Genomic DNA, 26,054 nt, shown 5'->3' with positions numbered 1-26,054 from the left:
TGTTACCATTTCTCAGATGCCTTCACAGAAACAGTAAATGACAGGTGAAAAGTGGGGGATGGGAATTAGAAGTTGGAATCATTCTGAATTTCTAAACAGTAATCAAAAAGTGGTGGGATTTTTAACATATTCTGAGGAGGTTTCATCATCAAAGGTCAGAATAAACCTCACTACATTCAAAAAGTACAAAATTGCCTTATTGTAAGGTCTTACAGAGTGTACATTGCCCTTAGATTCCTACTTTTCTCCAGGAGTCATGCAGTTAGACAACAGCAGCAGGCTGCAGCAGCCAGCCAGCAGCAGCTCCTGGTCAGTTAGTGATGCTGCATATGTAGCCTGTTGCAGCAGGGTCTTGTTTCACTCCCATCAACCCTGAGGTCCTCCAAAAAAGCCACCAAGGGACCTTGCTATCTGTGGCACAAAGAAAATGTTAAAGCTTCAAGACACGTAGGGCTCTCACATTTGTTCTTGCAATAACATGCCCACCAACATTTTATGACATTGAACTGCCATGAAGAGCCACAACCATTATCAGCAAGGAAATCTGAAACTCATTAAATCAGCATAATTGGGACTGTCTCTCTACCATCACCACCCTCCTGAGCTGTTAGCAGCAGTAGAAGAGCTCGCTACAATTAAAAATGAGACTGGTTTGGACAAGTATGAAACAGGGCTGCACGTATCTTAAGATAGCAGCCAAGTAGATTAAGTATTTTTCATTGCAATTGTGAAACCCAGATCCACACCCTAAGAGTCCAGCTGGCTCCAGTCAGCTGAGATCCCTCATTCACACAGCAGAAGTTGGAGGGTTCCTGAAGCACCATGCCAGCCCTTGCCAAGCCAGAGAAGCCACAGCGCCAGTGACCATTTATGATACTTCAGATTTTTCTACTGTAGCTACCTTTTTTAAGTTATTAGTATTTTTTAATCTGTTTGCTTTTTTGGGGTGGACATCAGAGAACTGAAGTTCTCCAGACCTCTTCTGACCACAGACTGCTCTGGTTTAGTTCTGTCAGCAAAACCAGCTGGATATGCCACAGTGGTTCAATCATCATGTAACCATGATGAAGAAAAAGGCAAATAGTGGTTTAAGAAGAAACCATAGAATAGCTTAGGTTGGAAGGAAAGAAAGAAGACATATCAACTAAGAAACTCTACTTTGTCTTGTTTCAAAAAGGTGAAGAAATGAGAGGGAAGGCAGGCTTGAAATGTGTAAAGTCACAGAAATTTAAGATTTTTATGCATTTGTCCGAACTACAAGAAAAAAAGAAACTGCTTAGTCACAAGCAGTATACCACAGTGATCATCTGTTTTGCACTGAACAGAAACATTAGTCACACTAATTATACAGTCAGGTACTAATTACTCATGTTTTCTCAAATGCATGGTAGTAAATCTGATTATTATTCAAAGGTTATAGTTAGGTATGCCAAAGGGAGCTCCTTCTTTGACTGAAAGCTTTTCAGGCAAAAACCTACTTCTTCGCTATAAAACTTTACAGTGTCTGGCAAAAAGAAGAAAAGGCCTCTTTGAGAAACTGAAGTACAAACATGAAAACACTACTGCATTTTAATATGTCTGGTTTGAGGGGAGAACAGAATTACATTCTCTTGCACAGTTCTGTTAGAAGGAGAAAGAATATAGCAGGCCCAGGAGCCATAGAAGATGATCTAAAAGGAGCTTTTCTTCTGGCTTTCTTACATCCAGCACAAGCTCCATTTTTCTTACATCCTTAAGATAATACTGCATGCATTACCATTAATACTCTGTTACTATGCAGGTAAGAACATTTTTTCATTGCACTTGTGAAGTGCCTGTGGATATCAAATATGAAACCTTAAGGCTTTTTTTAAAGCATAACAACCAACAACAAAACAACAGAAAAACACAAAACCCACCACAGAATAAATAAATAAACCAACACAAAACAAAAACAATAAATGAATCAAAGCTTTGAATATGTCCAGTTCAGGGTATTTTCCTGTAGTAAACTTCTTTTTCTTAAAAGATAAGCAAATGGCACCGCTAAAACTGCCTGGGAGACTGGAGCACTCATCATTGAGCACTCATCACTCAGCGTTGCAGGGCATGAATCAATTGGTATGGGCAGATGGAGTGGTCAAGAGATGTAATACCTTTCACACAAAGCCACATCACAAGTCTCTTGTATGGCATGGATATTACTTTGGCATGTGTAAGAACATGCATTATATACCAATAACAAAAAAATTGCCCTGGTCTGCAAAAATTTGTTAGACTATTGTGTAAGTTACTCCCATAAAATCAGCATATAAACCATCTCATCTGCATTGGAACTACGAATCTCCCTGCCTTGCAAGAAGCAACAGAGCCAATTTAACACATAAGATGGTGGCCTGCTTATTAAAATGTGAGTGTGCAATTTAATTTTCCACAGCTAAGCTGTGTTTACATTGGAAAGACGTATTTGTATTACACATTCAACAGCAGGTACGTGTATGTTTGATGATTGAGGGAGTGAAACAGCTTCCTTATGAGGGGAGACTGAGGGAGCTGTGTCTCTTCAGTTTGGATAGGAGGAGACTAAGGGGTGACTTCATTGATGTTTATAAATATGTGAAGAATGGGTGTCAAGAGGATGGAGTCAGGCTCTTCTCGGTGGTGCCCAATGACAGGACAAGGGGCAACAGGTGGAAGTTCAGGCATAGGAAGTTCCACAGAAACATGAGGAAAAAAATTTTCACTGTGAGGGTGATGGAACACCAGAATATGCTGCCCAGGGGGATTGTGGAGTCTCCCTCCGCAATCCAAGCGAATTCTGCCCCCTCCACTTTCTCATGTGTATGCTTCAGAAATGAGACCCAGGCTTAGATTCACTGACCAAATCGAGTGACTTATTCTCAGAGCAGAAGAGAGTTCATGTGTAGAACTGTGATGTCTATTGCTACATAAATTGGGCCCCTCAGTTTAGGAAGGATGTTGACTTGCTGGAACGAGTCCAGAGAAGGGTATCTAAGTTAGTGAGGGGCTTGGAACACAAGCCCTATGAGGAGAGACTGAGGGAGCTGGGGTTGCTTAGCCTGGAGAGGAGGAGACTCAGGGGTGACCTTATTGCTCTCTACAACTACCTGAAGGGGGGTTGTAAACAGGCAGAGGTTGGTCTCCTCTCCCAGGCAGCCAGAACCAGAACAAGAGGACACAGTCTCAGGCTGCGCCAGGGGAAGTTCAGGCTGGAGGTCAGGAGGAAGTTTTACACAGAGAGAGTGATTGCCCATTGGAATGGACTGCCCGGGGAGGTGGTGGAGTCACCGTCACTGGTGTTCAGGAGGAGACTTGACAGGGTGCTTGGTTACATGGGTTAGTTGATTAGGTGGTGTTGGGTGATAGGTTGGACGTGATGATCTTGAAGGTCTCTTCCAACCTGGTCTATTCTATTCTATTCTATTCTATTTATCTTCACCATGGCAGATTAAATTGTAAGTTTCTAGAAACTATGGCCTCTTTGAATCCTGTAGGCAATGATTATAAAGTTAGAGAGATTAATATGATCTTTGAATCTGATCATCTGTACAATACTGAAGAGAGGTACCTAGAGTCAGCTTCTATTTAGCCAAGTCTCACGCTGAAATATTGCAAATCTCCTTCCCCCTAAAATCTCTTGCATTTATTAACATGTTTGGATATTGCCTTCTGTTATGAACTATATTATTGTTACATATTGTATTACTAGGTTAATTAGATTATTAGCTAAATTAATTATGCATCACGATTATGAGATCTCATGTTATATTAAACTCTTATTTTATCTCTTTGTCTCAACCCTGAGTTGTGCTGGGGGAGTGGGAAGGCTAGCCCTTGAGCTAAACCATTACAACTAGCAGTAGAAACTTTCCTGCAGGCACAGACATTTCTCATATAAGATTTATGGCTCCCAACTCTTGTCCCAGTGATTATTTAAAAGCCTGGCTTTAATGATGTTCACTTGTCTTCACGCCCAGAGTCATAAAGCCCACGGCAATGATAATGCACCACAGTGTAGAGTAGGCAGGGAAAGCTGTTATAGGTGGTGCAAAAAGTAAAGAACATAGGATCGACATAACTGGACAGTCACAAACAGCTGGTGGTATAGAGGTAACACCTAATATCTAAATTCAAGTGTATCCACAGAACTACATCTCAGCTTAGTATCAAGGCAATCACAAAAACTCATCCTCACCAACAAAGAAGGATGACTGAAAAAGCTGTAAATGAGTGAAGTCCATGTGTGGACACCACACTGCAAGGCTGGCTTTCAAAAAAACCCAAAAAAGACCCCATCATCTCTTCTCAAACTTCAAATGCTTAGGGTTAAGGCCAGACTTGTACTTTCAAGTAAGTGGTTGTGCTTGCCACAGCTAGGAGAAAAAAATTGCACATAAATCCAGACACAAAGAATGAAAATGTGCATCACGTTAACAGGATAACTATGCACAAGCATCTCCAAGAAGTGTTTTATCTGGAGTCCTTTTATTGCTTTAAATACTGCCTGAAGGTGTGAAACTGAGGTGTAACAAGACAATTCAACAGTGTGTCATGTTTCCCATTAACAAGAAAGCAGTGGTGCTCAATGACTTCAGAGTTGCAGTGCTCAACAGTATCTTAACAGATTAGAAAAAGAAAATAATAAGATGGCATAAGACATTAGTCATGAAGCTGACTCACCACCAGGTGACTCATAGTGACCAACTAAAATGTGAAAATGCTGTGATCTTACAAAAAAACCCAAATAAAACCCCAAAAGCCCAACTCCACATTTGCATCATAAACTCTTTCATCATCAAAACACATCAGCACCAGCACTAAGGGTAGGATTTTTTACCCCATGACACAAATACGTATGAAGTATTTAACCTGCAAATGAATGCTTATTTCCCAAGTATTTCTGTTGAAATACACATAATTCCTGCTTTCAACACACAGAACATACTTACCAGCTATTCAAATGAAATACTTATTATTTATTTATCCTTTGGGATTACAATAGCTTCAAAGTCTAATCTGGTATCCTCACACCATTTTCTTTTAGTATCCACTCTGACAAGATATGCATGACCAGGCAAAGAGCATGAAGATCTCCAACAGTCAGCTGTACCTGCAGAAGTTCAGTACCAGTGAAGAATCACAGAAGATTAGTATGAGTGAACAGTGTTCTGCTGCATCAAAGCAAGCCAGGACAATGCTGGATTGCATTAAGAAGGGCATGAGCGACAAGCGATTATCCCACTGTACTAAGCACTTGTCAGGCCACACTGGGAATATTGTCTTCAGTATTGGCCCCCACTGTGCAAAAAAGATGTGGAGAGGGGTTAGAAAAGGTGACAATGATGATCAGAGGACTAGGAAGCCATCTATATGAGGAAAGACAGAGAATGGAGTTTGTCACGCACTGAGGAAAACAGACCATGCAGAAACCATATCACCAAGCACCAGTATTACAAGCTGCTTCTAAGGTGATGAAGACTCCCTTTTAACAGAGTCACAGAATCACAGAATTTTAGGGGTTGGAAGAGATGTCCAGAAATCATGGACTACAACTCCCCTGACAAAGTAGGATCACCTGGAGCAGGCCACACAGGAACACATCCAGGCAGGTTTTGAAAGTCTCCAGAGGAGACCCACAACCTCTCTGGGCAGCCTGTTCCAGGGCTCCCTCACCATAAAGAAGTGTTTCCTTGTATTGAGGTGGAAAAAGACAAGGGTGTAATGGGTGCAAGTTATTCCCAAGGAGATGGTAGAAGGACACAAAAGAAATTTTTCACAGAGAGAACAATCAACCATTGAAATACTTTCCCTGGGGAACAAGGAATTTCCCCAGCACTGGACACTTCTAACATCTGGACAGCATGCTGGGTCCTCTTGTCTAGACCATGCTTTTTCCAAGAAAGATTGAATTCTTGTGGTTCCTTCCAGTGAATCACAGCATAGTTTGAGTTGGAAGGAAACTCTGAAAGAAGTCTACTCCCACCCTTCTGCCATGGGCAGGGACACTTTTAGCTAGATTAGGTTGCTCAGACACTGTTCAACCTGACCAGGAATGTTTCCAGGGATACGGCACCCATGACTTCTTTGGGCAGCCCGTTTCAGTGCTTCACCACCCCCACTGTAGAAAAATGTCTTCTACCCTCTTTTAGTTTAAAATCATTACCCCTTGTCCTATTGCAACAGGCTATGCTGAAAAGTATGTCCCCATCTGTATTATAACAATTAAACGATCACAATACGATCTCCCTGGAGCTTCCTCTTCTCCAGACTGAGCAATCCCAGCTCTCTCAGTCTGTCCTCACAGAAAAGGTGTTCCAGCCCTCAGATCATTTTGTGGCCTGCCTCCCATTCCAACAGGTTCTTGTCTTTCCTGTGCTGAGAACTCCAGCCCTGGACGCAGTCCTCCAGGTGAGATCTCACCAAAGCAGAGTACAGCAACAGAACTCTCAGTGTGTAATGGGATGTATTTGTTAGCATTTTCTGTGAGGAAAAATAATGCTTACAATTCCATGATTATCATCTTATTTCTGACTATTTGCAGTTAAGAAAAGCTCCAATGCTTCTCAGGCAGAATGTAAAAGCAAAGAGCAGACTCTGGAGATGGTTTGGTGTGCTTGTTTTTTAATCCACAGACAAACTTGCAAACACCAAGCAAGAAGCAGATTACAAGCCTTTTAATACTAAATTTCCAGTCTCAGAAACTAAGTCTTCCAGGAGCTCAGAGATTAAAATTCAGACACCTACCACTATTAAGTGGTTCAAAGGACTTGTAACAAATTCAAGGCTTTTTTTTCCAAGCCTCTTCATAAACATGTTCAATAGTGAGCTTTCAAAACTACATCTAATAATAAAATTCACTGCTCCTTTTATCTCATTATCCAGTCCTCTTACAGTGCTTGTTCCTTTTAATGGACAGAACAAGTATTAGCTTGATTTCTTACCACACATCAAGTTTTCAGCTGAGCTTAGCAACACAGACCTCTAAGAACAGATAAGATCTCTATGAATTCACTATTGAATGCATAAACCTAATGAATTTTCTTTGCTTTGCATCTGAGAGATAGCGAAAGTACATATTTCTTATCTGACATGCTGTAAGTTCTGCATGCAAATACAACTGATAAGATGAATTCAGTGAAGGCCAAAATTCAATCATAAAAGTGAAATGAATATATCCATTTGCATCCACATGTAGAGGAACAAAAATAAAACAACCAGAAAGAAGTGCTCCAGGAATACTACACTTGTTGCATAATAAACTGATCTTTTAATACCTGAAGTTATTAATAGCACATTTTGACAAGCAATTTAAATTATAGGACACAACTGTTCAAAATGTCTTAATAGGGAAAATTAGTAAAAAGGTAAGTAAATAAATAAATAATCATTTTAAAAATAACTTTATTATAAAGTCTTCCAGATTCTATTCCCAAGACCTTCTACCTTCAAACAGGGGTAAGCCAGGTGTGAACTTAGACAAAGCACCATAAAAGAAAATGTGGAAGGAAGCTGGAAGCAGTACTGACAGATCATGGATGTCACACCACTCCAGCTGACTCCAAACTCAGCAGACATGTCAGGACAACATTACCTGATGCTTTGCTGTTGGCAAACCTGCGTTAACATAGACACTAAATTTTCCTCGGTAAACTACCAGGATTTTTCTCTAACAGAAATGAGGATGACTCTTTTAAGTTTTACAACTGGAAATTAGTGGACAGCATTCATGCACTGATGTCTCAGTCACCACATACCATGCAGCACCTTCAGCTGAAGGCAGCAGACAGAACCTGCCATCCACCTAAATGCTCGAGAAGGTTAAAGTCTCAAGTACAAAATGCCTGGCACTCTCTTCTAAAGCTAAAGAATCCCCCTCCTGCATGTCCACAGGAGCAAGAGCCAGCTTCTCTGACACTATGTATGCCATACAGTGTATAGTAAGTATGCTTAAAGGAAAATACCAAGGAGGAATTTGTTTGTTACAACCGCAGCTGATGCCAGGGCCAGCTGCAGGAGCCCCAGCTGCCTGAGCTAATACAACTCACTTTACCCAACTGCCTTACAGGAAGATGCTGGCCCAAATCTGCCATGAGTTTACCAACTGAGCTGGCACTATGGGTTCCTCACTTCTACCATTTGCCTTTATGCACTATGTGGTAGAATAGTGTAACAAACGGGGAGAGCATCTGCATGTTACTGCTGGGAAGTAAACACAGAGCAAGAGTAGGTAAGGCACACACTTACTTGCATTTTAAGAATCCAAATCATTTCAGAGATTGGAAAAGAATCACTACAGTAATTTTCTGAATTCCTGCCTACCGCATGGACAAGTCTGAGCTTGTCAGTAGCAGTCAATCTCATTTTAAATAAACCTAACAGCCTCCACAAAATTTGTTTATTAACATTAGCTGTGGGGCTGGGGATGACTTTGGTTTATCTGGTGCAGTAATTTGCACAGACAAAGCCCTACACGCAAACTATTAAATAAAGTGCTTGAGTCAGCAAGACCTGAGGTTCTAAACCCCACCAATTCACTGCCTGACCTTGAAGAACTCCATCACCTCATCATAAATCTGCTGGCCCAGCTGAGAAACTAGATGAAAGCAGGCCTTACTTGCAAAATGCATGCTGTGTCAAGTTTCACTTTTTGTTAGATAAATATAATGCTGACTCAAAATAAAACTGAAGAATTAAGCAATGTAGGGTTTTCTATGTACAAAGTACTTTGTACTGTACAAAAATGCAGCACTTCACCAAGTGTGGCTAAATAGATATAAATTATTTACACATGCACTGCAAAGAGCTGTTATGTATTCTAGGGATGCATATGCTGGTAGCTGTGTAATTCAAGAACTACATCACTTAAGGTGCCTTTGCTAAAGAGAAATAATATGCTAGTCTCTAGACAGCATGCACAGCACTAAGAAAGGTAAAGGAAATGAGGAGACTAAGGGGACAGTTCCTGACAAAACAGAGATTTGACAAAGTTGCAAGTGCTCAGAGCTTCATTACAGGAGTAGATGAAGCCTACTAGGTTAGGAGCTAGATTTATTTGTTTTTTGTTTTTTTCCCCATCACCTCAAAGTCTTTCAAAAGACTTTGGAATGGTATTTTGGACTGGTAAGTAAACCTGGAAGCAAAGAAGGTAGCTATTTCTCCTTACGCAACTTATGCTCCATTGCCCATTATGTCTTACACAGAAAAAAGTTCACGCAAAGATCAGGACAGGAATGGACATTTCTGCCAGCAACTTGGCTGCTTCAGTTGTGTCCTGGTGCTAATACAGGAACTGCTACTTTATGCACCTCCACACCTAAGCTCCTACAGAGGACACTGTTTTCCAACTATTATTTCTACTATAGTATTTGGTGGTATACAAGTCCACAGGATGCAAAATTCTCTGCTGAGGGAATGAGGTTGACTGTATTCCCTTTCACATAGCAAAGTCTGGTTCCATTGACTCATTGGTACTAATTGCTCAAGATCACAACATGAACTTGGTTCCAAAGGGTTTACAAGCATCAGTGTGATCATGTTTGGGTGATCAGGTCCAAAGTCATGCAAAAAATGCATGACTGGAGAGCAGTTTCAGCAAGTCTGAATCTTTGTGGTGTCTGAAACTTTGTGTACTTCAAGCTGCCTGATCTGCTCCAATGACATCTGCTACAGTAAACAGTTTGTTCAGCTTGCAGAGAGTCACATTGAAGGATTTCATATTTAAACAGCATTGACTTAAGTAGCAACATTCAAGGACTTTTCAAAGTGCAACTGCAGAGCTTATCAATACAAGGTGAATACTGCTCTACCTACTGTGTTTTCTTTAGATGAGGCCTGGAGTCTTGTTTTAGTTTAGCAGCAGCATGACATCTTAACTGGAAAATTGAGACAGAAAATTTTTGTAGGCCACTGCTGTCCAGTGTCTCCTCTATAGAAATGGACAGGCATGTAATGCAGAGCATCTACACACATTTCCCCACTTCATCCTCTACACAGTGTATGTACACATGACTTAATACTTTCTAGAAGAGTCGTATTGACCTATTAGTGTTGCATTGCAGTGCAATACTATTTGATACATACACTGTGGGCATGTTTGAGATTTAACAGGTACCAGCAACCAATTTGGAGCAACTGAACGTGCACAGCACTGTCTGGTGTGACGTGTTCACAATTTCATAAAACTGGAATACAAGACAAGCATTTTAAAAAATAACCAGGGAAATAACCCAAATGAAAAATGAAGGTGATGCTTCAGAAAATGCAGATCCCTATCAGCTTCTTGGCCTCCCCTTTGCCTGCTGCACAGGATTTGCTGGGTGCATAGGATTTGCTGGGTGTAGCCCATGCTCACACCAAGGGTTTTGTTCATGTACAGACTCAGTGCAGCAGGCACATTCTCCTTAGAAGTACACGTTCGTATGCTGGACTTCCCAAGCTTTTGTCACGCTTCTGTTGCTTTCCTGATCATGCAGAAATACTGCTCACTTCCCCCCCCCAGCAGAAGACATGTGAAAACATTAACATATCTTAAATGCCTAGCAGACCTTCAAGTATCCTTGTCAGAACTTTACATTCCCTGGGCAAATCTTGTGGTGACAGAAACTCCATGTAATTGCATTTAAGCCAATAATGATACACAGATAACACCAGTGAAGTCTGGTCACTAGATTTCAAATGTATGTTAAATGCCTGTCTGAAAGAAGCATTAAAAATGGAACAGATATTTACTTCTACTTAGAAATCCTTGCTGATGACAGTGAGAATAATGCATTTTCAAAAGACAAGTAAACATCAGTTTAAAAACCATATCATTATTTTCATTATAGACTTGTGGCACTTCTAGATATTAATATTGCTCCCCAAATCTCCATTCATTAGTTTACAACTCTGCTACACTTGGGAAGTTTCAGCTGAAGCATTCAATGTCAGATCCAAGTGAATGCATGTATTATCAAATTAGCATGTTTTATCACCACAGGCAAAACAGTATTTTGTCTACTTCAGGCCTACAGTAAATTCTGATGAATTGATATGTGAACATTTTACCAAGACCATTCTTTGCAGAAGGTAAGTTTAATTCAAAGAGGGAACAAATTGTTTCCAAAGGGCAAGATCTTATCATTCATATACAAGTCATCTGATTGAGAAAGGTACAAAGCACTGGAGAGCTCACAAATCAGTGAGCCTTCAGCAAAGCCTCAGACATTTAGCAGCTAAACACCTTGGGAAAGCCTGTCATTGGCATGCTCTAGCAGCTGATGGGTGAGACCTCCCTGTGTTCCCCTCATGCCACTCCAAGATGATGCTACCTGTGCTAACCCAGACCAAAGTGTGCAAAAGGAGGACAAGAAGACATCTGACCCTTGTTTCACTCATGAGCTGATGAGGGTTTATGCTCTTCTTAGGTTTTCCAGACACCCACCAAAGCCACTCTGTCACTCTCCTTCTTAGATAAGCAGGAGAAAGGGAAAATATAACAAAAAGGCCCATGAGTCAAGACAGAAGCAGTTTAATAAGGCAGAAGCAAAGGCTGCACACACAAGCAAGAGCAAACAAAAATATTCTCTACTTCCCATTAGCAGACAATATCCAGTAGCTTCCCAGGAACCAGGGCGTCAATACATGTAGCAGTTGCTCCTCAGGACAAACTTCACCACCAAATGTCCTTGCACTTCTTTCCCTTAGCTTTTGTATCTGCATTGATACCATATGGTATGGAATACCCTTTTGGTCAGTTCAGGCACTGGTGTGTAATCAACACTCTTCCAGCTACCATTACAAAAGACAGCATGATGAAAGATGCTATAAATTCCATCTCAGCCAAAAAGAATATAGCAGTGATGCGCCCAGTGCTGGGGTTCAAGCTGGCCTGGTGCTTGCCACCTGCCCTGCTCCTGGCTGAGAGGTGCAAAGGCTTACAGGCTCTGCCATCACCCACCTAAAGAGCCCCAGTGCTACCAGCTACTGTGAGCTACCAGCCCTGACATGGTGCACAGCAGCATATGTGAATGGCACTTTCAATTCAGAGAGGAAAGCAGATGAAAGTGGAAGCCAGACCAAAAGGCTGAATGTGCAAGGACACATTACAGAACGTGAAATTAGAGAGACCAAGCTACACCAACAAATGTGCAGAAGCCTATACATGGAAGGGAGGACAAGGGGCAGGAAGGACTCACCAAAAAGAAGGAAAAACAAACAAAAAACACAGAAAAGGGCTGTTAGGGTATTTTGTACAAACACATTTTACTTCCTCCTTCATATATACTCATCCCTGTAACCCCACCAAATCCAGAAGTTGCTGAGAGCAGACTAATGGCGCTTCCCTCAATACCAGTCTGCCTTCCAACTGCAGACAGGCAGTACACTGCCCTTCCTATGGTGCAAAAAGAGAAACTGTAGCATTGCCTAATTCTCCAGGGTTTAACTTTGTAGCACAGTGGGCTTTTCCAACACACATTTTATGACTCTCCTTAGTTAAGTCATAGAGAAATCTCCTTAAAACATCTTTCAGCTCTATCATGTGTATGCTAAACAGGACATGGCTTGTTCTACAAAACAAAGTGTGCTGGATGAGGAAGAGGCATATGACCTATGGTAACATTTTCTTCCCCTGGTTTAGCACACATAAAAGCCTCACTATGAAAAAGCACTTCCAAGTTCCTTTTGGAACTAATATTGACAGAGTTTATCACCACATTGCAGAAATGCTTTAGGGGAAATCTTGCTCTGATAGAGTTCTCATGAGAAAGCTTCATGCTGTCAAACAACAAATTCTTTTGAAACGTTCAAGAACACAAAGGTTACACAGCTCGTAAAGGTGCAATGACAAATTTTATCCCATTGGCAAGTTCCTGTGTTCCCTGCTAAAAGAACCTGGATATTTGTCAGGGAGTATTGCATCTTCCAAATGGAGAGTATTGTGGGCATCAAACCTTGAAAGTAATCTGGCATTGAAGCTCCAATCTGACTGCACAGGTTGAGTTTGTTTAATTTGCACAGTGAAAGGTACCTGCAGAAGCAGAGGATCACCCTTCATTTCTCTATTTTTTTTATGAGCCTATGTCTCAAGAACTACTTGAGTGACCACAGAGGAAAGATCAAACAAACTTTTCATCTACAGAACTGGCACTGCACAAAGGCACCACAGCCTTCCACAGAGTACCTGCCAGTGGACTGTCCTACACATTAATCACCCCACCTTGCAATACCTGCTAGCCAACAGAATGGGCCAGAATGACCAGCACACCTACACACCTGTCAGATGTCACTTGACCTGAAATAGCAATGTAAGAAGATTTTTGATAGCTCATGCCCCTGAGCACTGCCCTCTGCCCCGATGGAGCAGCTGGATGAGATGTGGCTCTGCCAAACAGCAGCTCCCAGGCAGGTAGCTGTCATGGAGAGAGGGTACCGTCTTCTCACAGCTCTCAATACCTTTTTTAATGGTTGCTCATACACACACACTACCATTTTCTCATAAGCCCTCATTGTGTAAAAATCACATCCTTAATCACATCCAGTAATTTCTTTGACTTTTAAACTTAAAAAAATCCACAAGGAACAGTAAAATATATCATCTACAATAATGAAGAAATTAGGGCACTCTATACTATTTGGGTTTTGCTCAACTCATAATAGGGATAAATTTACACACAAGTTGATGGAAATCTTCTACAAGCAAAAATCTCAGTGTTCATCCAGCATTTGTCTGGTGGATGAACAAAGACCAAACCAGACCAGCTCCCTGTTGCAGAGCAAAGGATCCTAGCATGTAATTACACTAAACTTAAACCAAGTGTTTCTAGAAACACCAATAACACAGGAAAATTACAACAGTCCCACATCCAAGTGAATTTAGGAACATGAGAACAACTGGAATGACAAGCTTCCTCATCACAATAATACAAGACTTGTCACCATCATCACTGTTTAATGGCATAATGCAGTCTCAGCTCCTCCCTAGGCTTTGTGAATAGTTGAACTGTGTTCCCTCACAAAAGAAATTAATATGGCTGCCTGTGTATGTCTGCTTTAATCTAAAACAAAAGCAGTTTTCCTATCTTTAGCACAAGCATTAAAAGATACCAAAAAAGCACAGATGGTTTGCATTGTCTTTGCAGAAAGCAAGACAGAAGACAGACATCTTAGCTGTTTACATAGCGCAACCCATTACATGGCCACAGCAAACCATGGTGGAACACAGTAAGTACCTCTTTGTCAGCATCTCAGATACAAGCTGCTTTCAGTCAGGCCCCTTGTAAAAAGCATAAAGCAACCCTCTGCTCACAGATAAATGCTTTTCTTCATACAGATTTAATTTAGACTGTTAATAAAACACTTAACAACCACCACACTCATGTCAAACAGATTCATTTCTGTAAAGCTAAAGCAAACATCACCATTACATTTAGGCAACAAAGAATAAAACTCTTGAAAACCCAGCATTACAGAAATTATTTATGACCATTGTTTAGCCCTCCTGCCCCCACCATTTGCACATGAGAAAATTCCGGGCTGCTCGCTGGCAAAAAGTGGCTACGTACTGGTAGCCAGAAAGTTCATTTTTCAGGTATATCACAGCCAACTTGGTTTGACAGGCAAAGGTGGGGTGGGAGTGGGGAGATGTTTATTGTTGTTTTGCAGTTTGTGGGGTTTTTTGATTGGTAGTTTTTTGTTTGCTTGGTTGATGTTTTTCAGGTTGGGGGGTGGGGTGGTATTTTTTTATTTTACAATTCAACCCTTCTTTTATCTATCTCACTCCAGAATTAAAACTTCTTTCTTTCTGGAATAAACCAAAGTAATTGTGGCTTTGGCAGAAAGGCAAGCAACAGGAAAAAAGCACGGACAGCACGGGTGCAACATATCTAAGAAGCACTTCAGAATCTGCTCTGAATTTTTTTATGTAATGAATACACAGTAGTTCAGTGAAAAACATACACAAAGGGAGGCCTTTGCCTATCATCCTCTAAAAAATATTCAGAGAACAGCAGTCAGACAAAACTATCACTCCTAATATAAAGCAGATTAAAAGACAAGCTGAATTAGCTCCTGAATCAGGGCAAAATTAAAAAAAAAAGTAAGTCCAATTTGTTCCATTTGTATTTCCACTCAGACCAGTGATCAAATAGCACGCTTAAAAGTGACATTCGGACTTTGAAGCAGTATTGTCAGTAAGGAAAATGCTACAAGGCCCGATGCTTGCATTAAGACCTTATTAGGTGTGGGGGAGCTTCTGTATATGGCTGTAACACTCCATTAAATGCTTCATAGGAGGGACAGGACAACACAACTCAGGGGGGTCGCAGGACATGTGTAGACTTGCAGAACATGTATGGCATCTGCAGCCACACGTGGTCTTTGCAGCCTCACTTGGTTTATGGAAACCTTTCTGAAGAGCACAGGATGAAGAAAGTATGGGTGATCAGGGCATGGCATTCCCTCCTAGCAGTTTCTTCCTTTCAGGCAATGCCCCACAGGCTGGGGTCCCAAATATCACTTCCTCAAGCCAGACAGTGCCTGGGCCATGTGAGGTGTGGAGGACAGTCTCCCTGTGGATGCTCCTGGCAGCCGGCTTACATCTGTCACAAGCTCTGCTTACAGGCTTGTCAACAGATGCTTGAACTGAGAGTTGTGGAACTTTGACATCCTACATAAAGATGTAAACACTTCTTCACAGAAGTTAAATCCCAAGTATTGAAAGGTGCTCCAGCTGACTTCTGGCCCTCCCTAAACAAACCTCATTCCCCAAACCCAAAATTCCCATATGCAACCCTTAAAACAACACGGGTAAAAGACGACCCAAAACACAAACACACCATCGAGAAGTCAATATGTAGACAGCATCAAGCTTTTTTAAGTATACTACAAGTAATCAGAAGATTTATAATGAGCAAGCCAAATATAACTAACTGCAGAGTAAAGTTAATTTGACAGTCTTTAGACAAATGGAATTTGACTTCCTGGAGTAAAGCTGCTGAATTTTGCATCGACTCTGTGCCCCAAAGGTGGGAGATCTGCTGCCTGAAGCATGCACAACATACTCAACAGTCAATAGTCAGGGCTTTTCATAAGCACCACTAAATTAAAAAGCCTCAAAGTCTTCAAAAGTAAAGTTTGCAGAAAGAGATTAATTTAACACCAAGACCAGCCAAGATCAAAGTGCACTGCATATATTTGTGGACTTTCTTAAGAGGCTGTATATACAAGGGAGCACACAAAGGGCTTCTTTAAAATGTCCCCTTGCAAGGGTGCATTTCACAGGTGATATCTACTGAATTCAAGGAAAAGTAAAAAAACACCTTACTGCTTGGAATTATTGTCGAGTCTTCACATGGAAGAGCTAGAAGTAAATATGATGAATTTTAGTGATAACTAAGAAAATCCTTGTCCAGAAGGATTCACTTCTCCAAGGCCTTTGAACCAGCAAACACAGCATTTACTGATAAACAGTCCTACTGACTTCAGTAACTTAAGCCAAGTAACTTCAGTGGCGTTATTCATGCCCTGTGAATATGAACGGAAGACTCTTGTTTAAAACGACTCCTCACAGTAGCAAAGGCTAGCACGAGAGCCCCAAGCAAGGGTGAGAAAGGACATAAAGCAAAGAAAAGAGTCCTTATGAGAAGTGCTCAACCACTGCCTGAAGGTCTGGGATTTTTTTTTTTTTCTCCTTTAAACCAAAAGATTCGAACTCTCCTGCTGTAATCACATACCATATTCCTACTGCTAACTCAAAAACTAAAAGGAATCCCCCCAAACCGAGCAAAGCAGCAAAACCAAACAAAGCCCAGGTCAAACTGTCCTGAATGAAGTCATGGTGAGAAAGTCTCCCAGCCTTCAAATCGGGGCACACTTGAACAGTGTTTAACAGTCAATTCTTCAGATAATGGCCCAGAAGAGTCACATGAAGTAAAACACACAGGAAAAACTACTTTTGTTGTTGACCAGGTGTCAACAGGTGCCTCCAATTTGAATCTAAGGATATGAATTTTTTTACACCGAGGGTGGCAAGATACTGTCAGGGGTTGCCAGGGAGACGGTAGATGCCCCATGCCTGGAAACATTCCAGATCAGGTTGTACAGGCTCTCAGCAACCTGATCTAGTTGAAGATGTCCTTGATGACTGCAGGGTGGTTGTACTGCATGACCTTTAAAGGTCCCTTCCAACCTAAAGAATTCTGTGACAGTGAGCAGCACTATTTGCTGACATAGCACCATGCTGTGAAGAACTTCTTTGTAAAGGAAGTTCAAGAAAGCTGGTTAAACTGACAATGATTTTACTCTTGAACTATGACATCTGTTTTTGAAAAGCTTACTTTGGTGGTGGTGGGGGGAAGCTATTATCACTCAGCTGCTATTTATAACATATTTGATTTAAAAGTTCCGCTCTGAACTAAACAGCTAAGCAATTAAGAATCCTGAAACTTGAGTCAGACTCAGGACAGTTTGCAGCAATTGCTTCAGTTTCTGCTGCTCTGTGGATGAGAGTCTTCAGAGCAGATTTCTCCTACACACACCTTGTGTCTTACATTTATATAAATTTTTCCTTGCCAAGGAGAGGAGATTACTAAAAATATGTGCTCTTAGGTGTTGAGCTCAAGGGCTTAAAGATGATGCCACTTACACAAACCACCATGATTACATTGAAAAAATAAAAATGAGGAGAGACACACATGCTGGCTATACATCTATTGCCACTATTTTTATGTATTATTTGGGTGTACAAATGGAACAAAAGGCAGATTGTCCTCATTAGGACAAAGATACTCTTGAAATGAATGCCATGCAAATTCAGACAGCTCCTCTGAAAGATTTCACTCCTGCAAGCTGTTGCTATTTGCTATCTATCCTTCCACTAAGGACAGTTTGAAGTGTGTCCGTGAAAATCACGACCCCCAATGAAGTCCTCTTTCATGTGAAAGGAAAAGCTATACTTCATCTGAAGTAAAAGAAGCGCTGATTTCCAGACAGACACGAGTAATTTTGAACAATGCACACAGGGGCAGCAGGGCTTTCAGCATTTTATTTAAACATTCACTTGAGTAGTTTATGAGCTCACAGAATTGCATGACAAATTTATGGAATATGACTATGAGAAAATGCCTGCTTTACTGTAAATAAAACCCTTAAGGAAGAAATCATTTAAACCCCAAAAACTGGAGAAAAAACCACCAAAATTTAAGCACAGGATAAAAAATTAACTATAATGTCATCTTATATATGTGTGCGTCTATAGACACAAGGAAGAATTAGGACTTCAAATCTGAGCACTTGCAGACTTCACTGACATACTTTATACGTATTTTCACAGAGAGAGTGTTTCCAAAACATCAAGCCCAGGCTCCTTCATCAGCAATGTAAAAACTAGCAGAACAAAAACCAAACCAAACAGTTAACCCACTGACAACTAGCAACTGACCACAGCATCCTCTCTTCTGAAAAGCATCTGGAAGGTGCTTATAAAGTAAAAAGTATTTACAATATTCATTGTCTGCTCATCACAGCTTCTCAAGTCATTGCAGACCCTTTGTTTTGAGGGCCAGCCTGCAGAAGACTTACGAAAGGCACTCCAGAGCCAGACGCAGCCCAGCCTCGTGAACATGTGCTGAGAGAAATGCTACATCTTTCCTCTTCCACTACTTTATCATGAGCTGGGGTGATGAAAAGTCCCTTATGTATTCTTCCCCTCCCTGTATTTAATGAGGCTCTCATCTACTTCTGTACAGTGCCACTTTTTTTTCATAAGGAGTTAAGATTGCTTCATAGCTATTTGCTCAGGGAAAACCAAACCTACAACCTGAAACTCCCTTTTTTTAGTATACCATAACCTGTCACCTGTATCAGATATTCCATGCAGCCTATCAAATCATCTGGCTTTACAATTACCTGACAACAATAATTAACTAACAAAGTGCTTAACTGAAACATCCAGGCAACATAAGAATACTCAAATAGCAAATATAACACCATGTGATTATCAAGAAAGGAGTCAATATCCGATACGCAGTTTGTTCAAATATTGAAAGCTCGTGATATATTCTCTCAAGGGCACTGGGGAGGATTACCTACAACCAACACCCTGTCAGCATACAGCCGTATGCCACCACAGGTTTTTGTGACAACTGTTGTTTCCACTGCTAAGAACAAAACAGAAGTAAGAAATTATGTAATGCACCATGCTATTCTAGTTTGTCATTAGATGTGAACATGAGTTCTCATGCTAGTGAACTAACACACACAACAGCCTTCCAACTCTGCAACCCAAATATAACAGTGATGTTTTAATGTGATGGATCCTTTTTTCCTCCAGCTTCAAAGAACCAGCAGAGGAAACAAGTCTCAGCTTCTTCACTTCATTAGACTGCAAGTTTCAGTAGGGCACAGTATCACAGTATCACAGTATCACTTAGGTTGGAAAAGACCTCGAGGATCATCGAGTCCAACCTATCAACACAGACCCCATGACTAGACCATGGCACCAAGTGCCACATCCAATCTCCCCTTGAACGCCTCCAGGGTCGATGACTCAACCACTTCCCTGGGCAACCCGTTCCAATGACGAATGACTCGCTCGGTAAAGAACTTCCTCCTCACCTCGAGTCTAAACCTCCCTTGGCACAGCTTGAGACTGTGTCCTCTTGTTCTGGTGCTGGTTGCCTGGGAGAAGAGGCCAACCCCTTCCTGGCTACAACCACCCTTCAGGTAGTTGTAGAGGGCAATGAGGTCTCCCCTGAGCCTCCTCTTCTCCAGGCTAAACAATCCCAGCTCCCTCAGCCTCTCCTCATAGGGATTGTGTTCAAGGCCTCTCCCCAGCCTTGTTGCCCTTCTCTGGACACGCTCAAGTGTTTCGATGTCCTTCTTAAACTGAGGGGCCCAGAACTGGACACAGTACTCAAGGTGCGGCCTAACCAAAGCAGAGTACAGGGGCACTATGACCTCCCTGCTCCTGCTGGCCACACTATTCCTGATGCAGGCCAGGATGCTATTGGCCCTCCTGGCCACCTGGGCACACTGCTAGCTCATATTCAGGTGGCTGTCGATCAGCACACAGGTCTAAATATACAACCTCTCCAATCTGAACACCACTAAATGCACAAATTAACATGCAACCCACAGAAAACACATGAGCACCTAAGTGGCCTTGTTGTTTCACTGAGAGGAGTTTGCACCCAAGTAGTAGTTGCACATTGTGGGTATCTTCCCTCATACCACAAGTATTTGTGTCACCAATTCAACATATCTAGTGTGGGGTGTCCCTGCCCATGGCAGGGGGGTTGGAAATAGATGATCCTTGTGGTCCCTTCCAACCCTGACTGATACTATGATACTATGATATCTGGTAACCTGGCACAGGTGCAAAAGATCACAGGATCACAGAATGGTTTTCTTTGGAAGGGACCTTTAAAGGTCATCTAGTCCAAATCCCCTGCCATAGGCAAGGACATCTTTAGATCGGGTTGCTCAGAGCCCTGTTCAACCTGACCAGGAATGTTTCCAGGCATAAGGCAACTCTGGGGAATCCATTCCAGTGTTTCACTAACCCCACTGTACAAAAATGTCCTCCTTATAGCTACTCTAAACCTACCCTTTTTTATTATTATACTACCCTCTATTATTATTATTATTGTCCTATTGCAGCAGGTCCTGCTAAAAAGTATGTCCTCATCTTTATTATAAGCCCCCTTTAAGTATTAAAAATCAAAATAAGGTCTCCCTGGAGTGAAGGACAACAAAGAAATGCTTTTAGGAATATATTAATGGCAAAAGGAGGGGCGAGGACAACCTCCACTGCTTAGTGGACATGGAGGGGAATATTGTAACAAAAGATGAGGAAAAGGCAGAGGCACTTAACACCTTCTTTGCCTCAAATTTTAATCAGAACAACAGAATCACTTCCCTCAGTCTGCTACCCCACACTTCTTTTGATGCAGCTTAGAATATGGCTGGCCTCCTGGGCTACAAGAGCACTTTGCCAACTCATGTTCAGCTTTCAAGTCCTCTGCAGGGCTGCTCTCAATCTCTTCATCTTCCAGCCTATATTGATAGTGAGGTTTGCCCCTGAATAATGGCATTCAGGTCATAGAAAACAACTATTTTATTTGCAGACCCCGGGGTTTTAGTTTCCCCCGTGCCTTACCCTTAAGGAGAACAGCTTCTGTTTCACAGTAGTAAAAAGGAGAGAACAGAGAAGTGATGCCCATACCTGACCATAGTCTGTCCGAAACACAACGACTCCTTCTGCACAAGAATGAACAGTACTGGGGTAATGCTGATTGTTCTCTCGCAGCCAGACACGAGACCCCTACAATAAACAAAACAGAGTTATAGAAAGCATAAAGGGGGTGGGGGGTGTGGAAATCACTCAGTATTTTGCTCTAGAAATATTTATCAAGTAAAAATGAGAGAAAGAGCAAATCTAAATAAGCAAGTGTAAGAAATAATCTTTCAATAAGTATTTGTTGGTTTCTGCTGGTACACTAAATACAATAGGGTTTAGTACTTCTTTAGTAGAAGTTCCTAAATGCTGGCAAGAGCAGCTGGAGCCAGTTCTTTAAGTAATGTGTCTCGTGTCAATACACAGAATTACAAAGTGGTATTTGAATTTATATGGCTTAAAAGATCCTCCTTCAAATCCAGCTGGCTCCCTACCTGTTCATTTTCAACCTCTGTGAAGCAATCACAGCATTTCCCCTGACATCAACTTTCATCTCTTTTCCAAATCACTTTGCCCTTTATACCACCCTCCTCTGTTGTACAACAACACAGAGGACTTAAAAAACACACAAAATACGATTATTAGGAAGTAAGGTTACAACGGAAAGACATCTTCTTATTAGAGATGAAGAGGCAACTAGGACAATGCCAATGAAACACTTAAGTAAGTCTAGTCAGACAAGGTAGGCATAAACTACTTCTAATTTTCACCTGGCTGGTAGATCCAACATCAAGAAAACTGTAATATCCAGCACTGAGAACAAGGGAGGGGGGTGTGGGAAGAGGAACCACAGCTCATGCTTTGGTTGCAGCAAAACCCTTCCCCGTAGCGATACCCAGAATAGCAGAAGGCTTCAGCTGACATGAAAACACCTAGCAACACCACCCCATGGGCTGGCCTCCAACACAAATTATATTCCCCTTCTCTACAAGTGGACAGAAGGCTCCATATCAGAAAGACAGTATTTTAGTAGTATTTTGAGAATAGAGACCTTTTTTGTGACTTGGATTGGTTGATTACGTGGGGGGGGGGGGGGGGGAGGGAGAATAAATTTCATATGGCAACATCTGGCAGTTGTCCTTGCCTGAATTTCTACACAGAAACTAGATTTACAAGTGTGTAAAGTCAGTGGGGTGCAGGGTACTGATTAATAATCACAACAAATGTAGATTTAAATTGTTGTTACATTAAGGAGTCCTGTGAGTCTACCACAGACTCAGCCACACTACAAGTTGCATATATCATCATCACTGAGACACAAAATGATGCTCCTGGATAATGTAAAAACTTGTTTGGTTTCTCTGAATTATAAGAGTTCAGCTGAACACAGACAACCATGCAAGAGCACCCCTGGTTGTTTTTTGACCCTCCATCTTTTGACAAAGCTGCTCTTGAATTTAAATGCTGCCATCAGCCCATGATCCCCAAGAGGAGAAAAGAGAAAATGTGAAGCTTGCAGCTGTCTATCAGCCTCAGCAGTGTGATACAGCATTCAGCTGCCGCCCACCCCCATTGGGATGGGCTGCCCGGGCAGGTGGTGGAGTCACCGTCACTGGAGGTGTTTAGGAGGAGACCTGATAGGGTGCTTGGTTGCATGGTTTAGTTGATGAGGTGGTGTTGGATGATAGGTTGGATGCAATGATCTCGAAGGACTCTTCCAACCTGGTTTATCCTATTGTATAGTCCACTGTGGCATGGGTCTAAAGTCCGTAAGACAAGAATGCAGAACACTACTTGAGATCCCATACCCATGCTGTGCCAGGCAATGTGCTCAGAGCAAGGTGAATTCAGTCTTTTGCCTTGGATTGATGTATGTCCTCAGTCACCTCACCTGTGCACCACAGAATGGCTGAGGTTGTAAGGGACATCACAACCACTGTTTCTCTAGAGATCATCAAGCCCAACCCCTCTGCAAAGTAGGATTCATTTTTTAACATATTCTTGCTACTAGTGGGATCACTCTTGCATAAAATGGAAGGACTACAAGGTTGTTCAGCTCATAGACATTTTTTACTTCACTGGGCTTTTCTACTACAATCTCGTAATCCCATGGGTGCAAGGCATAAGTTTCCTTCACACAGTACTAAACCATAGCTTCATTTACAAGTTGTAAGATTTAATAATGATGGCTGCTGACAGCACCAAGCTCTGGAGACCTGGCTAGAGGCATGTACTACCATCACCCACAAGCAGCAAAAGGCATTTGGCCCCAGACTTCCCATCACCCAGAGAAATGCTTTCACTGGTCTGCTGCTGGGTTTTCATCCCCTTCTCCTAGATAAATTCAAAGCATCTCAATGCACACACACGAAAAAAAGCCACCCAGAAAAAAAAAACCCAATCTATTTGTCAAAATGCAGTGGAGTTCTCCAAATGCTTCAGGACAACCAAGTCTCTGTTGTTCTACTGGTTTATTATTTGCCTAAATCTCCAAGCCCGAATAATATGAAGTTTAGGTCATGGACAATGAAAAGCTTATAAACATTAAGCTGAAACAAAAACTGGCAAACCCTCAGCATTCAAAACAGCCTCTCACAAGAAGGGGAAATAATTAAATCTGCAATTATTCTTTTTCTGGCTATGAAGGGGCCTTCACTCAGTTGGGCTAGCAGTAAAATAAGCTTTTTAAAAGACAAAAGGGTTTGATGTAAACAAACGTACATTGTTAGGGGTCAATAGCTGCTATTCAGGGGAGGCTGGAACAATGCAGTTCTCAAAGCCTAAGGCATCTGAAATGCAAATAGAACGTGTTCCCTGGCAAGGTACCTAAACAATACTGTATCTGTCCACCGGCTGGGTGCACCTCAAGGCCTTTCTATCCAGGGAAGGGTAAAAAAAATCTTGGCAGAAGATCTCTCACAGGCTCTGCAAGTTACAACCACCTCCGGCATCCAGCTACCTCTGTAACTGGGCTGCAGTCCCTCTGCGATGCATCAGCTATGTGCAAGTGACAGTTCTGAGAACAAAATCTTCACCAGAAGTAAATTTATGGATAAGATCTGCTGTACAGGACATGCCTGAGGAAGGACTTCACTCAAAGCACATGGCAGAATCTTATACTGATTTGAACCTGATTTGGTGGAAGAAGCCTAGTAACCTGGGTTACTCCAGAGCTCCCTGATGTGCCCCCCCTCGCCCCCCCCAAAATGGGGCAAACAAAGCCATGAAGCACTTAGTAAACCCCAAAGGTTTTTATTTCCATGAAGTGAGGCTGTAAAATACTTGGAATAGCATTTGCAGAAGAAGGGCTACATGCCATCACTTCCATTGCAAATAAAGTTCTCTCAGCTGTAAAAGGGAAAGAAAAGATGTCTGCAAATCTTGGCAGCCAGAAGACCACCTATACAGGTGGTCCTCCTGTTTCACAGATTCTGCTGCTGAAAATGCAAGCCTTCCTCTGTATTTTGTTTTTGAAGATTATAAAAATCAGTGATAATACTTCAGTTTACATACCCAAAAGCCTTAGCGTGCCAAGCGTCTGCCTGGCCAGACTGCTCAGTGGCAAACTCATGAAGTTCACTGGAAGCTGGATATCCATCACCAAGTTCAACTCAAAAATGAACTGTTCAGCCTCTTAAGCAGAAGACCAGATCCATTCCATACCCAAGTCGAGGAGAACAAAGAAGTAGTGATGGTCATTTGTCTGATATATTACTCTAAGTGAGAGCAGTGATCTAAATTTCCTCCTTCGCAGTGCCTGGCTTCCCCAGTGCACCTTTTCTGCACTCATGAACAAAAGGCTTCCACAACAGCTGGGTGTCAGTAGTGACTGAAAATTCCTACAAAAGTCTGTGAACACTACTGCCACACAACATGAGAAAGGGAAATAAGTGAATACTCCAGAAATCACTCCAAGACAGGCTGACAGAGAGAAATGGAGCCTGTTAGTGGCACTGTCTTCCCTCTGCCAATAGTGGGAAATGGACAGTTTTCATCCAGGGATGGTGGAGTGGGAAGGGATGAATAAAGTTATGGAGAAGGACTACATGAACCTTAAATCTCTATGGATAATGAAAGCACAGCTTTGGAAGGTATTTAGAGCATGAAAGTTAAATTTTAGTACCTTAAAAACCTCACCTTCATCAACTGACTACACACTTAAATGTAAGCACATACTTAATCCAGATGAATGGGTAAAATTCCTTTTCAAAACACTTCTAGCACTAATTCCTCAGAGCACAGGAGTAAATCACTAACACCTTTCTCTCAGCGAATTTAGTTCTGCCTCCTGAAAAATACCACTTCACTGTTTTAAAGCAGAACAAAGCCACAAAGATGCTTCCTTGGGATGTAAGGTCAGTCTAGGAGGGGTTAGTTTCCTGCAGAAAAAAAAGAAACAATCCTTGAAAATTAGATGTTTCTGTTGCCTGTTCATCCCCCACACCAGATCAAAGCAGCCGCTCTCCCACTCCTGTGCAACAGCTGCTATTTAACCTTGGGTAGCCGCCTTCTCCTGAGCCTCCTTCTCCTCATTTCAGTAATTTGAGAGAGTGCAGCACCCATGGGCCACACTGCTCTAAAAACATAAAACTGGATTAAAACATACATTATTACTACAACAGACTAGAGAAAGAATCAGACTGAGTTTGTCCCTTCCTCAGCCCTTTGAAAGCATTAACACTTCTTACAAGACTGCTGCTTCATACAATGTGGCCTTTTGAATTTAAAAATAAATAATCCAAAATACTTTAGTTCACAACACAGCACACAGAAATCACCCTCTGTATGTGCAGGTGGAGAAGCATGCTCCTCCCCACCTTCTGCTGCTGAATGCAAAGGTACACACTGCTACCAGACCTCGTTCAAAAGCCAAAAAGCAATTGCTCTTGTCTGCTAGAGA

The 26,054-nt window shown here is 41.8% G+C and overlaps 1 protein-coding gene across 1 annotated transcript in view; it reads right to left on the bottom strand.

The window, feature by feature from the left end:
* The window catches only part of MYO10 (myosin X), a 172,692-nt gene that overhangs the window by 121,857 nt on the left and 24,781 nt on the right, over positions 1-26,054 (bottom strand). Inside the window, exon 2 of the mRNA XM_068161975.1 lies at positions 21,203-21,301. Coding sequence (XP_068018076.1) covers positions 21,203-21,301 — 99 coding nt within the window. The remainder of the gene's footprint in view (positions 1-21,202; positions 21,302-26,054) is intronic.

Source organism: Melanerpes formicivorus, unplaced genomic scaffold, assembly GCF_026170545.1.
Source record: "Melanerpes formicivorus ecotype bairdi unplaced genomic scaffold, bMelFor1.0.p_v2 SCAF_61, whole genome shotgun sequence".
NCBI classification, from domain to species: Eukaryota; Metazoa; Chordata; class Aves; order Piciformes; family Picidae; genus Melanerpes; species Melanerpes formicivorus.
Note: the sequence above shows the minus strand (reverse complement) of the source record. Positions and strands in the feature narration are given on the sequence as shown.